This window comes from Chelonoidis abingdonii, chromosome 17 (assembly GCF_003597395.2).
Source record: "Chelonoidis abingdonii isolate Lonesome George chromosome 17, CheloAbing_2.0, whole genome shotgun sequence".
Classification (NCBI taxonomy): domain Eukaryota; kingdom Metazoa; phylum Chordata; order Testudines; family Testudinidae; genus Chelonoidis; species Chelonoidis abingdonii.
This window is the reverse complement of record NC_133785.1, coordinates 8304629-8319394: the sequence shown is the minus strand read 5'-3', so window position 1 is coordinate 8319394 and position 14766 is coordinate 8304629. Positions and strand designations below refer to the sequence as shown.

General features: G+C 51.3%; 2 protein-coding genes across 28 annotated transcripts in view; one reads left to right on the top strand and one right to left on the bottom strand.

The window, feature by feature from the left end:
• The window catches only part of SLC25A45 (solute carrier family 25 member 45), a 386904-nt gene that overhangs the window by 30629 nt on the left and 341509 nt on the right, over nucleotides 1-14766 (top strand). The gene's annotated exons all lie outside the window — the stretch shown is intronic.
• NRXN2 (neurexin 2) overlaps nucleotides 9701-14766 on the bottom strand; it is a 365564-nt gene continuing 360498 nt past the window's right edge. For 17 of the 27 annotated variants that reach the window (XM_075073260.1, XM_075073268.1, XM_032798039.2 and 14 more), the window contains one exon: nucleotides 9701-13898. In XM_075073260.1, coding sequence (XP_074929361.1) covers nucleotides 13003-13898 — 896 coding nt within the window. In that variant the 3' untranslated portion in view covers nucleotides 9701-13002. The remainder of the gene's footprint in view (nucleotides 13899-14766) is intronic. The other 10 variants (XM_032798089.2, XM_032798116.2, XM_032798094.2 and 7 more) reach the window with 1 other exon arrangement.

Sequence of the window (14766 nt, the reverse complement as noted above, 5' to 3'; positions counted from 1 at the left end):
TTTGCATTGCATCCAGAAGATGGCACCTCTCCACCCCCAGCATTTCAGTTGGGTGTTGCTGAGCCCCCACCCCACTTCCTGCAGCTCAGGGCCCCCTAGCACTGCACTGGGAGAACACCTGCTCTCCCCACACACTAACCTGCCCGCACCCTGCTTAGCTGGAGCCTGGGCTGGAGCCCAGCTCTGACGGCCTGGGGCATGAAGTATCGTGCCAGTCTGTGCCACTTTCCAAGAGCGGATTGCTGAGCTAGGGCACTGCAGGCAAACCCAATGCCTGCCTGCCATGCTAATTACTATCCCATGCAGCACATCAGGTGTGGTTTTGGTGCCCCGTGTGCCAGCCCAAGCAACAATTTCCCTCGTGCTGAAGGGATGCAGGACACCTGGGCTCCATTTCTCACCTCACCAGTGCAAGATGGGTAAGTCCTGCCCACCCTTTCCCACTGCCTCAGTTTCCCCCTCAATCCATTTCGTGTTATATTTAGAATTTCCAGCTGTGGCGAGTGGTTCCGGGGGCGAGACAGGGGCAGGTTTTGAAGCCTTAAAGAGGGCGGATTATCTCCCCCAGTGCTCAGCATTTTCTGAAAAGCCACGTGCCCCCCCTTAAGGCAAGTCAATGGATGCATCCAGGATAACTAGTCACTCTTGGAAATTTGAGCCAATGGCTTTCAAGTCCTTTGGAGAGGAGACAAAGAGAATGATGCAAACTGCTCAGTGCAGAGAGCTGGGGAAAGACCATTTCCACACCACTGCCTCCTGGTGGAGGGGATCAGAACTGCACCACTGTGTCTCATTCACCCTATACTGCTAGCAGCTGGTGGGGATTCATTTTAACAAAGGCCCAGGAAGCCTGTGCTTTCAGCTTTGCTAATGGCATGTATCCACAGAGTTCCAGGGGGTAAAGCTAATGAGTGCAGCTTCTTAGTGAACTAGGACAGGAGGACTTGGTACCTATCCAGAACCAGGACTTGGGTTCAGTGCTGACTACAAGGGGAGAGCCTTGCATCCTGCTCCCTGCTGCACAGCATCCCCTAGCACCACATCAGGGCACCAGCAGTGTCTGCCAGGGGAGCACTCCCCCTACGGAGCCTCCCATCCCATTCCCAGCAGCGCAAGACCCTACAGAAAGAAGGGAGAAGGATGCTAATAGGACCATACACCCCATCCCAGACACATGGGGTATAACCCCGGTGCACAGACTCCCTGCACAGAAGGGGACACTCATCCTGCTAGAGAGATCGGGGTGGATGCTCCCCCCCTGCAGAGAGATTGGGGTGGACACCCCCCTCTGCATGCCCCACAGACTTCCCCCTTTCCCTCCCACCGTGTCCTGCCCCCCAGGCAGCTCTGTGGATGGGCCCCACCTCTCTCCTGCTCTCCTCCATATGCCCAGCACACACAGAGAGGGGAGAAACTGACTAATCACAGTGCGAGTATTTGCATTTTAATGATTTCCTACTCATCCTTCCATGGGCGCACACTGGGTGCCAGCAGGGAGGCTGCTTTACAGAGGTCTGCATTGTGTGCGTGAGTGTGTGTGGGGAAGACACACACACACTGGACGGTTCTCTGCTCTCTCCCTGACACACATACTTTCTCTCTCTCTCTCTCTCCCAGTATTGTTAGAGGCAAACCTGCTGGAGCGCGTTATTCCTCGTGAATACCTAATGCCTGGAGAATTATATGCAAAGCGCCTGAATAAATATAAAATTAGTCTGCATAATAAATCCCACTACAACTTCGCTCCCCCCCATCCCAGGAGGCCCCACGAGACGAACATATTTTGACAGGCTGACTTCAATTCTCTCTCTGTAAGAAAAAAGAAGGAACAAAAAAAATTAAACTGATTTTGTTTCACACCCCCNCGCAAAAGCAGGTCAGATTCAAATGGCGTCCTCAATACAGAGGCTTCAAAGGGTGGGAAAGTGCTGGGGCTTGAAAGGAGGGCTCTAAAGGACCGTGAAGGAATTATACCAGGAGCCCCGGGTTTTTGCAGACACATGGTGCTTCGCTCGATATAGCCCATCTCTAACTATAGCCTCCCTCACACCTAAGGGGCAGAGGCAGAGAAAAGCAGTGGTTCAGGAAGGGAACCGGGGAGTCCTGCCCCACAGTCCCTGCCCTGCTCTGACTCATTAGATCCCACTCTCCTCCCTGACCAGGAGTCCAGGCTACCAGCCCCCACCTGCTCTAACCACTAGATCACAGGATGCATTTTAGACAAACATCCAACGTCCACCAGCTGTTTCCCCAGGGCAAAAATCAGATTTATCCTGTCGGATAGCAGGAATCAGTGACAGTTTGACAATATCCATCAACACCATGGCTGGCAGACAGCTAGTTTCCAAAGTTAGCAGTGTTCACACACACTGGGGACTGAGGGACAGGGTGATACAGCCTCCCACATACACTTGAATCACAGCAGCCAGATATGTTGCATCCCCAATCCATAGAGTAGGGGACAGAACAATTTAGCTGGTGTATTATGGAAATGTCACATGCACCCCCCAACCAACATTGAAGGGTCCCTGGCAGATCAGGTGCTGCACAACTTCCTGACCTTGTAAACGCTCTGCAAAATCTCTGCTTTCATTAAAAAAAAGGAGAGACTCAAGCATAACATTGGTTGTGAAGAAAACTTTGAAAACGTGACCTGAGTCAGGGACACTTGCCTGAGTCTGCAGAGAGCCAGAACCAATTGCTCCATGAGGGGGGGGTGTCTCACCTTACATATAACTGACAAAGTGACACATGCCTGAGTTTGCAGAGAGCCTGAGCTGATTGCTCTGGAGTGCTGCACCGCCTCATTCAAAGTGCTAATTCAGAAGCAAAATGGGACTGACAATGCCACCATTGTTAACTACTTTGCCTGGTGCCCAGCAGCGTGTGACACGACAAAAATACTTTCCTAGAACAAACCTGCCCAATCAGTTTTGTGTGAGCGTTTCTGGTAGGGCTACAGACACCACACAGCAGGGCGGGCGGCTAACAATCCTGGACTCTAATGAAATACTGACATTTTACAAGGGATGTTTGAAACCCAGACAGGGTGTAGAGAAGAGCCACACAAATGACCCAAGAACTGGAGAAAATGCTTGCCAGCGGGAGGCTGTTTAGCTTCTCACAAAGCACACAGAGGTGATTTGATTGCGATCCCGGGGAGCAGATCTTGGTACTGAAGAGCTCTCTAGTCTCACCACAAAAGGCAGAAGAACCACCAACGGTTGGATTATAGTCCCAAACAAGACTCCAAATTTGTCCCAGGAGGGCGACTGACCATGGACACAAATGCCCCCAGGCAGGGTTGGAGTCTCCAGGAGATGCTCCAGGCAAACCTAAGTAATTTGGCTTGGTGCAGCGGTGACTGGGTAACATCCTCCGCCCTGTGCTGTAGGGGAGCACAGAGCTGACAATCTAATTCTAATGGACCCTTCTGGCCACACAGCAACAGTCACTGGAGAGAGAAACCAACTCACCACCAAGGTAACATGCCAGGAATCCAGTTCCCAGAAGCAACAGCGCCTTGTCCTGGCCAGTTTGTCTAACACCCCTCTGCTTGAGATCCTGGCCTTCCAGCACCACTGTTCAGCTTCTGCGCAGCACATCACCCACAGAGCTCAGTGTGCTGTACGATGACAGTATCACTAGCCCCATATTACACATGAGTAAACTGAGGTACAGAGAGGGGTAGAACTTGCCCAAGGTGCCAGAGCCGGGAATAGGGGCCAGATCTTCAGAGTCTCAGTCCGGTGCTCCACCCAATACATTGCTAACCGCACCACCTCTGATTGTAAGGCATTCCACTCACACACTGAGCAGGCCCCTGCATGGCTTGGCTAATGCCAGGACACTGATCACTCCCCCCTATATTGTCGAGGGGCTGAACTAAACAGACCAAAATGAAAATGAGGGAACAAAACTCTCCGACAGGCCATTAGAATTCTGGCAAAAGCTCCCCTTCGATTTCACAGGCACAGCTGGCTCCGGAGAGATGCTTTTCAAGAAGATTTGTTGCATTTGTTCTTCGAGCCAATCCCAGATTTGTGTTTTCTTCATTAACTCAGTTTTTTTTAATTGCTTTAGCTCTTCATTGCCCCAGGAGACGGCAGTGGTTTGGCTCAATACACATGTATTTCCTGTGGCTGCCCCCAGCCTGTGCTCCTCTCCTATCCTCCTGTTCAGGGATCGCCTCCCCCCGGCCTGCACTTCTCACACCCCCCTCCACCCCCTCTGCTGGGATACATGCCCTATTTCCTCCCCCTGACCTTAGCTCCCAGCCCACCCCCCAGGTCCCCTCCCCAGTCAGTCAGGGGCTGGGCAGGGCCTGGCACTAGAGGGAACTTTGGAGACACACACAATCTCACAATAAAACACAAACCTGTTTCTTCTGGGTTTGTGTAGCACCTAGTATGGTGGGGTCCCAAACACTACCCACGCCAGAGAAGAACCCTGGGTTTTCTTTAGCTCTAAACTCTCTTCTCCCCTGCACAAGGCTTAACTGATCACATGATCACCAATTAATAGTCCCCTCCCCCCAGCTGGATTTAACACCTCCACCCCACCTGGCCTGCAGAGGAAACTGACTGAGGGTGACAGGACAATGATCACAGGTCAGTTTCACAGAGTTAAAGCCAGGTCCAGGGACCTTTCGATCCAGGCTGATCTGCATTAACACCAGCCAGGCCATTCCATCCCAACCCAGCCCCTCCCTTCAGCCCAAAGCATGGCCATCCTCAGGGACCTGCCTGTGGGGAGCAGCACAAGGCCCAGGACATACAACTGGGATGTTCTGGCCCAGTGCAGCCCCCCAAAGCAGGGGCCAAATCAGAGCCAGCGCCCCCTAGAGGGGAAGGACCCTATGTCCCATTCCCTGCCCCCAAGAGCCACCCAGTCCCCCCTGGGCTGGGGTCAGACCTGCTCCTGGGGCCTGGCCTTGAGTTGCCTGAGTAAAATCCTCAGCTAATGTAAATTAAAAGGGGAGGGGGAGGTAAATAAATAAATAAGTTGGGCAATGAGTAAAACCTTCTTCTGTGGAGGGGCTGGAAATTGGCTCCAAGCCACATAATCACTTCATTAATGTATCAGCTGTTTGCAGTTATTTAAATTCCTCTTTAGAAGGAGGGGGAGGGGGGGAATTAAGGTTGTTCAAAACAATCAGACGAGTCCCATTAGGAATAAAAGAGAGGTGACATAAAGGCCCATCAAGGTAGAAAGAGAAGAACCAATAATGAAAAGCAGGGTGGGGGGGATTGAAAAGCCCAATCTCTGTGATTTTGGCTCCTGGAGCCACCTTTAGCCCAGTGCCTCAGAAGTGGGAATTCTTGTCAATTGTTTTATATGTAAAACTGAAAGCTTGTAAAGGCGACTAAGTGACCAGGCTGAAGGGGCGGGGCTAGCCCCTCTGGAGGCAGCCGCATCCCAAGAAGGGGGGTGCTCAGGGAGGGGTTGTGGATGGGGTGAGGCAAAGGTCAAGGCTGCAGGGAGCCACCCGATTTCCCCTCTCCATCCCCCACCCCCAGATTGTGTCCTCATGTCCCCGGCCTCCCTGATGCTGGGATTCCTCTCTGACCCCACCACCCTAGCCTGTGATCCCCACTTCACGGGCTTCCTGCATGGCCAGGATCTCTCCCTGATCCCCTCTCTGGCCTGTGCCCCCCATGCTGTCTGCCTTTCCCAGTGCTGCTCCCTGGCTCCTATTCCTTTCTCTGGCAGGGGCAGGGGGGTTCCAGTGGGCTACAGCAGACATGGGGCTGGGAGTCAGGCCTCCTGGGTCCCATTCCCAGATCGTCCCTGTTGCATGACCTTGGGAGACTGCCCTATGCCACAGCCACGAGTGATCCCTGAGGCCCCCCCACCCCATCACATGAGCTCCCACTGAGCTGCCTAGTATCCCTCCGACCCAGTCACCCCTGCCAGGTGCAGGGGGACAACACAACGAAGAGGGTCTTGGGAGCCCTCCCTGACGCCCCAGCGCGATGAGACGGAGGTAGGCATCCCTCCTGGTGCTGGCAGGGGGTGGGTCCGGCACTGGGAATGCCGCTCTGCATAATCAGCCTGGATCTAATAAGCCGCCAGTGCAATTTTCTCTGGCGCACACAAATAATTACAGCAAATTTGTTAATGAATTGAATATGGAGGCTGGTGCACTTGTCGGCAGAATGGAACGGAGCTGGAGCACCCACGGTGCCTGGGATAGAAACTCCCTGGCTGAGAGGCCCTGGGCAATTGCTCTGCACCCCAGGGGTACCCCAGAGATGTTTCCCAGGGTCTGCGCCATCAGTCCCTGTGCAGCCATCCCTGCTGCAGTCACCAGCCCCAGCACCTCACCCATCAAACCATTGCCCCCTTCCAGCCAGGCCCACCCTAGTGCCATCCCGCCAGCCATTAGGGGCTGCTGGAAGTGGGGCAAGGCTGGGCAGAGCCCCGGGGGGAGCCCTGGTGCAGGGACCAGCCCCTCAGCAGTGGTAAGAAAATGCAGTATTGCCCTCCCCACTGCCCATTTTGCCCACTCAGGCTTGGCCCTGTAGCCCGTCCGTGGTGGTAGGCTCCCTGGTGCACCAGTCCCAACGCCTCACTCATGTTTGCCCCCCATCACGGTGGAGGGTCAGGCAGGACCATGTCTTCGTGGGCATGGGGCAGTGCTGCACCTTCTGCTGTCCACTGGGCATCATCTCTGAGCTGTGCCTCATCAGGGCCAGGGCTCAGGCCTCCTTGGAGAGCCCCCGCCTGCTGGAGGATAGATGCTGCCTCTGAAATCTCCACCCCCAGCTCTCAGAGCCGCTGTCTGTGTCTGGCAATTCCAGGGCTACCCTGGGAAGGATCAGGCAGGAGCCAGGGCTTGGCACCCGCCAGAGTGGCCAGGCATGAGGAGCAACAGACCTGGATGTGCCTTGATTGGATCTGTCACTGGGCTGGGGCCCCCTCCACACGGGGGCTGGGGGCAGACAAGTTGTCCCACAAACCTCTGCGAACCAAGCCCTAGAGTGGCTCCTGTCGTGTGAGCTAAGAACGGGGTGAGATACACCCAAGATCCTAGCACCAAGCCCGTGTCAGTGCATGTCCTGGGTCTGGGCGTGTGCGGCTCTGCGGGGTGGCTGGCTTGGCTAGCCCGGAGTGCATGCATGGGAGTCCAGGCACTGGCACACTCTGCTCTGGAGATGTAGCCACAGACTTCACACCCATCTCCAATGGAGCTCCCATCTCAGTGGCCCTTTGATCCCAAGCACCTTCCCCTGGCAAAAGGAGACACCACCGGGCCCATTCCATCCAAGTGTCCTCTAGGCACCATCACAGGGAGACACCTCTCCCAAGACTAGAGGGCTCCATGTCCCATCCACTCCAGTCTCTTCTCTGAAGAAACTGACTCAGAGACACCCCATGGCCAGTTGGTTCCAGACTCCTCCAGGCACCCGTTCAGGTTGGAAATGCCTCTCTCGAAATGAATCTCCAGGACGTCCTCATTTCCATTCATCCCAGTCTCCCCCATCCACGAACAGGCTTGGTGAGCCTCTCTGGGGCTCCATCGCCACCCATTTGTCTCCACGCCGCTTGCCGAGGACTCCCTGTCTCTCTCTGGTCCGCGTTCCCCTCCACACGTGGACGTTGCTGCTCTGCACTGACGTTCTCCCCTCTCCTGGGGGTGAGCGTCCTGGGGCACATGCAGGATCCTTCGCCTCATCATGCCCAATCCACGTCCTCCTCATGTCCTTCATGCAGCAGCTCCCAGTGGGAGGTGCCGTTCTCCATTTCTGCTGGGCCAAGTGCCCTCCAGGCAACACTTGGGAGAGAGGGCACCATGCAAGCCATGGCAACGGAACCGTCCACGACCACTACAGCCAACTCCACCTTTTAATGGCCATTCAGCCCTGCTGAGCCCTCAGCCATGGGACCTTCCTCCTATAGTTCTGCCCCATGGACACCCCAGCACTGCTGCAGCACAGGGCCCTGCCCCAGGGCAGTTCCCACCCAGGCACCGCTCCAGCAGCCTTGTTTGGGGTGGAAGCTACAGCATGTGCAGCTCTCAGAGATGAAGCCTTGTCTCCAGGACACGCTCCTGCCAGCAGAGCTCCTCCAACCTGGAAGGACCTGGGCCAAGGCGCTGAGGGTTTAGCCAGATCCTCCTTTCCCAACACTGCAGGGTCTGTCTCTGAGTCCTGCCTCTGGCCTTTGTTGGGACAGGGACAATGCTACAGTCTCTGCCCCGCTCTGTACCCAAGCCCCTGGAATGGGGCCAGAGCCCCAGGCTCAATTTTGGGGAATGTTGCCTCCAAAGGAGCATAGCTGATTGGCTCCAAGGGGGGAATCTGGCCACATCAGCTCAGCTGGAGATCTGGCTGATTGGCTCCAGCTGGGGATCTGGCCCAACATGGGCAGAGCTAGGAGGCTGCACCATTCCAGGTTAGGGGACTGCGATAAAACCCTCTCTACTCCCTGATATCAGTTGGGTCCCCAGTCACACCTGCTCAGATCAGATCCCCTCACTGCCTCCTCTCCCTGTTACCTGGGCTGAGAGAAGAATGGAATCTTGTCATCCCATCCATCCAGGGCTGGTGCTGCATCATGCAGGGCCCGTGGCCAGGCACAGCGTTCCTCCAAGGGCTTTCTGCCCATTCCAGTGCAGGGTGCTGGAGATGGAGCTACAAGGTGCTTAGCACCCTAAGGCTGACGTGCCGAGATCACACCCAGGAGATCAAGACCCATGGTTGACCGTAAGTTACTGCGCTTCACACAGGAACTGCTGGCTGGATTCTCTGGCCTAGACAACCCCAATGGTCCCTTTGTGCCTGAAATAACAGCTGAGCCCCATTCTCTGTCACTCTGCACTTTCGTGCGTCATTTGCAGGGGGCACAGTGAGAACGGCATCCCCACTAGCATCCCATGCTCACTGTGCATTGCAAGGTGGCTGATCCAGACAAGCACGTCGGCGTGTGCTTTGCACCAGCCCGGGGAGCCATCACCTGGCCGGGGCGGGGTCATTGCCTGCCTCAAGTGAAGCAGCTGCTAAAGCGCCGGGCTGGATCAAAGACAAAGAGGTGGCTTCTCTAGTGAGCTCAGAGCACAGACGCAGGCCTGAGTATTCCCAGAGCTCGGCACCCAGCCCAGCACTAGCTCTCTTGGGGCTGCTCATCTCAGGACTGGCTGGGGCTGGGCAAGTGGTGCACTCTGGGCTATGTCACTTACCTTACGCACAGCCCTGCAACTCTTGGTGCCTGTTTCCCTCCCATCCTTCATCTAGTTAGACTGAGCTCTCTGGTGCAGGGCCCAGCACAGTGGGACCTGGTCTCAGTGAGGGGCTGTACAGCAAGTGGCAGAGGAGGGCCCTGATCGCGGTCTGGGGGTTTGTGCAGCACCCAGCCCAATAGGAACATGGTCGCTCATGGCTGGGGCATCTGGGCAGCACCTGGCACAAGTGGGCCCCTGATCTCGCTCAACAGCGGGGGAGGGTGTGTGAGTTGTGCATGCCTGGCATGACAAAGGCCCTGATCTTGGTTGGGGTCAGTGCGGCATTTGTGTGAGAGGAGCCCTGATCTTGGCCCCAAACCCAGCCTGATAGGCCCCTACTCTTTGTTGGATGCTACTAGCACTGCAATATAACCCATAATAGACAAGGTACAAAGCAATGGAGAAACAGGCCCTTGGTCAATCCCTTAACCGTCTCTCGGCCTGGCCTGCCCACACAAAATGACTAGAACTCCAGAGTTGTACGAAGTATAGAATCAACTGTATTCCCCTTTGCGGTAATGTACATGGGTTGAAAGTTTTTTTTTTGACTTCATCATAATTGGTAACACTTTACAGTAACATTGAAGAGTACAGGAAGTTTACAGGGTAAGTATGCAGAACCACAGAGTATTTCCCCCAAAACAATCAGGAAGGGGTTTCTGTTCATTAAAAAAATTAAACCAAAACTGATACAAAAAGAATGAATTAAAAATTTATTTCCTCCCCACCTGGAATGCTGTAAAGGAAAAAGATTGGGAATGCTATTGGTAAAATAAACCAATCTCTCTCTTGATATTTTAAAAAGAGGATATTTATCAGAGTGTCATTTTTAAAATAGAGTTTGCAACCTTCATTTCTCCGCCCAAGCCCCTCCCCCAAACAAAAATAAAATATTAATAATGTACAAATTAATTTACAGTTGATAATGTTCATTACACTCCTAGAGAAACAGACAGAAATCCCCCTCCTTCACCCTGCAAACGGTTCCATTCAGTGGTGAAGTTTGGAATGAACGAAACTCCAATAATTATCTGTGTCTTTAAAAAAAATGTTGAGATTTTTGGTAAGAGAAAAATACAGAACTTGAGCTCTTGCAATGGTCTAAGATGCTGAGAGATGCCCACCAAATTTCACCTTGGCTAACATTCGCCAAAGCATCTAAGAGGTTTAGGAGCCTAAATTTCATTTTCAAAGTTTAGGAGCCTAAATACCCTGGAAACTTTGTAAAATGTGATGTCTTTTCTTAAAAAAAACCCACCTCAAAGCCTGAAAATTAATATGAAATGGTTTCAGTTCACAGTTTACAATGGCAGATCTATCACACTCTCTCCAGCTCGCTGCTAGCCCCCCTTGGCATTTTAGCATTGAAGGTGAGGGGAGTTTGCAATAACTTTGCCAGCCTTCAGAAACTGAAGTGCCTGCATCCTATCACTCCGAAAGAAAGAATTCCGATCCAAATTCCTCACCTCCCTACACCCTTCCCAGCAATGGGCTTGATCCTGGTAGGGCTGGACTTCTCCAACTCCAATCCAGCACAGCTCCCTTAGCCTCACTGATGATACTGCCCCAGAGAAAAGGGGTTTACTGCTAGATCTAGCAGATGGACAGTGAGATCTGATGGCTGGGAGCTGGCACCAGTAAGATCCACGTTTTTAATGAGGGAGATTAAGAATGAAATTTTAGAGCCATTCCCCAAGGGATGTGGAGGATTTTGCATCCCTTGAGGGCTTTCTATCGTCCAACAGATACGGTTTAATTGGGACGCAAGTCATGGGCTGGGTGCAGGAACCTCTGGGCAAAATTCTGCCATGTCTCTCTTCCAATCTGTGACTCTTTCTCTCCTGTCTTTGACTGGATGACCCCTATGCTTTGAGCTAGGCGGGTGCTGAAGTGCGTTGCTGCATAGGAACCAGCTGGAAAGCCCCTGACAGAGCAAAGACCTGTGGCACTGACCTATCTAGAAGCAGGGGCTGGCCCTGTTGGCCAGTTCGCATGGAAGGATGGGCTGGAGTCTTGCAGAATTGAGATCAAAGATGGGAGTTGGTCTCCAGTGGCCGTGCCCAGAGATCATCAAGGGATCCTACCTGTAACACACCACACGCCTTGGCAGGGAGAGATTTTTTTTGTCTCTAGCTCCTTCTCAAATGTCCTTCCAAACCCTTTGATTCTTCTGTGTTAAACTGTCCACACATATACGTTATATAATATATATATTTATATATATATATATTTTATATATATATAGAGCTCTCTTTATATATAGTCATTTGAAAAGCCTTTCCAATTCCCCCAGTGAGGGGCGAAGGTGAGGGTGAAGGAAATAGTCCAACGCCTCCACCCCTCCTTCATTTGCAAATTCCCATCAACAGCTGCTTACCCCCGTCCTGGATACCTTGAAAGAACACCACAATTTAAGGACATGCTCTGAGAAGACACTTAAAGGATGATCACAATAGCACCTTGGCATGGAGAAAAGGAGATGGGAGTGGAGGAGGCAAGGGGGAAAAGGAATTATGCCATCAATCCCCTGAAAACAAAACAGAAACATCGTATATATTTTCCCATCTCTCCCACCCCCACACATCCCGAGCAGGTACCCCCAAACCAGTCTCAGCTCCTGTTGCTGTTGCTTTTGCAAAAACCAACACCAGCCCAACTCTAAACCTTTTGAAAATAGCACCCCCTTTTGTTACTACAGAGCAGAGAGCCAACTGGCCAATCAGTTCCATAGTTGGACAAGATCCATATCAACTGCTTTATTTACCACCATCGGTATTAATGGATTCATTTTTATTTTCCCGAGAGTTTGTGATTTTGTTTGTTTCGGTTCGGTTTACTCCACACATTTCCAAGACTCTGACACATTAACAAAGAGAGAGAGAAAAAAATCAGTTATAATTAAAGGAACCCCCCCTTTTATTGTTTTAATAATAATTCCGAGAGAGACCGATTTTTCGTCCCCAAATCTTTGCCCAGCCAAGTTTTCTGGATCCAGCTGTATCCTGCTCCGTGTCGGAATTTTGTCGATAGTTATGAGAAAAAAATCAAATCTTTTGTATCCCAATTGGATTAGTCTGTTTCCAAACAGGGCATGGGAGAGGGGTCTAAAAGGGGTGGGGAGATGTACCCCAAAGTTTCATCCGGATGAGGAAGCGTCTAACCTCCTAGGATAACAGAGGGGGGGAATGAGCTGTCACCTATATATATATACACACACACACACGTGTGTGTATATATATATATAGCAATATCCTGGCTCAACTTTATCTAGGGAGCCCTGAAGCCTTCATTAATCCCTCTACCCCACCCCAGATCATTGTTTTCTGTTCTGTTTCCGAGTGGTTGCTTATTTCCCGTGCCAACCTCTAACCATGGCGTGTGTGAATTGATCGCCCCTGCCCTGTTCTTTCCCCCACTTCCTTTGTTAAAAGGAAAACAAATTAAGCAAACCCCAAGATCTGAAGGACTCCGGGGTGGGGTGTGGGAAGTGAGCATGATCTTGATTTTGGGGTGGTGGTTATTAATTTACGAGGATGAACAGAAAAATTAAATAAGAGGGAAATGAACAAACTGAAACCAGTGTGGGGTGCAGGTGGGGGGCAGGATCCACTGGTTGCCTCTGTGATGCAGAGGGAGGAGAAAGGAAGGCTGGGAGGTTTCGTTGGTCTCTTGTATCCAAAGGTTGGCATGATTTGAGCCGGTCTCACCCTGCGATCGTCTCTCTCTCGCGCTTGCCACCAGAGGGACAGGAGGGAGGCGGGGCCGGGGGGGGCGGAGACTCACACATAATATTCCTTGTCCTTGTTTTTCTTGCTCTTGCTGGGGGTTTTTGTGGCAGAGGTGGGTTTCTCCTTCACCACCGTGCCGTTGCTCTGTGCCGAATTGCTGATGTAGTTCCGGCTCTGATCCACCTGGTAAGAGCCTTCGTCCCGGTTTCGGTACTTGTACATGGCATAGAGGAGGATGAGGATGCACAGGGCGGCCGCCGCCACAATGCCGACCACCATCCCCGTGGTGCTGCTAGATTCGCGGATCACCTCGACGGCTCCCGGGGGACCCCTCTCCCCCGAGCCGGTGGGGTTAGCTGTGGGTAGATTGTGGAAATTGGGGGAAGACGTTATACCGGGGTACTTATGCCTGTTACGGTTGTCGAGTTCAAAAGAGGTGGGCAGAGGGGGGTACTGGTCTGGGTGGGGTTTAGGGGCCTCGCGATTGTTCATTTTGCCGGCGGGGATGTTACGGACCAGATCGGGAGAGGCAGTGGAGGTCAGGAGCTCAGGGATTGAGGATGAAGCCGGCACTCCTGTCCTAATGTTGGGCCTGAAGCCTTGGGACTTTTTAGACGCTCCATCTGGCCTGGCCAGCAGGGTCCTATCTGTGACCAAGGGGAATGTGGTGTAAAAATCTTCGTCATCAGTAGGGGGCAGGCTGGAGTCGAAGACCTCGCCCGAGGCATAACCGGAGGCCTCAATGCCCTCTTCGCAATCGCTGTCCTCTTGGTCGGCTAAGCACGGGGGTTTTTGATTGGTGGAAGGGGCTAGGGTATCTCTGGTGGTCTCTATTACAGTTAGGAAGGGGCCAAAGGTAGGTGGCGGGGGTATGAATGGAGACCGGGTGGCAATTGGTGGGGTGTCTAAGGAATCTTCGGTAATTATGGGCAATACTAATTCACCTCCTAGAACAGAGAGAAATAAAGGGGGAAGAGAAACAGAAAAGGAAAGATGGGTTAATACGAACCGGAGGAAAAACTGCCACATTTGGACACAAGAAACTGAATCAAACTGATCAACTGAATTTAAAACTAGACTTGTTCCCCAATCTCTGGCTGCTTTTTAAACGAATCTTTATGACTGTTTTCGTTTTAAACTGTAGTTTTTTACAACAAAATCTAGAGAAATCATAAATTTAAAGAAAAAGAATTAAAAAAAAGAAATTAGTCATTTAATGCAAAAAAATTAAACAGATTTTCAAACAGCAGAATTAAGTAATAATAAAAGAAAAAACCTAATTGCAAACTGCTTTTCACATTTCTTTTTATTCCCCTCCTTTTCTTTTTCATTTCATTTTTTCCCTTTTCTTTTCGTTTTAAAAATAAGAGAGCAAACCACAGAATTCAATCAACTTACATCAACAAATTGGCCATGTGATTTTAGCATGAAGAAAAAAAATTACAAAAAAGAAAACTAGGTAAGAATGTTTTTTTGGAGAAAAAACAACTTTTTTTTCTTTCTTTTTTTTTAAACATCTCTTTTCTCTACCACTCGCCTTTTCAATTGTCTCTCTAGAGTCATTTCTATGTTTCTTCCTTTCTCTCTTTCCACCTGGAGTCGTTTCTCTTTCTATCTATACTCTTTCTTCTAGATTCATTTGTGTCTATATTCTTTGATTTTTCTTTCTAACTAGATTTGTTCCTCTTTTTCTAGATTAATATCTATAGTCTTTCTGTTTAGATATATTTTCTTTCCTTCTCTCTGTCTGTATTCTTTTATCTATCTTCTTTCTTTTTATCTAGATTCGTTTCTATCTATACTATTTCTACATTA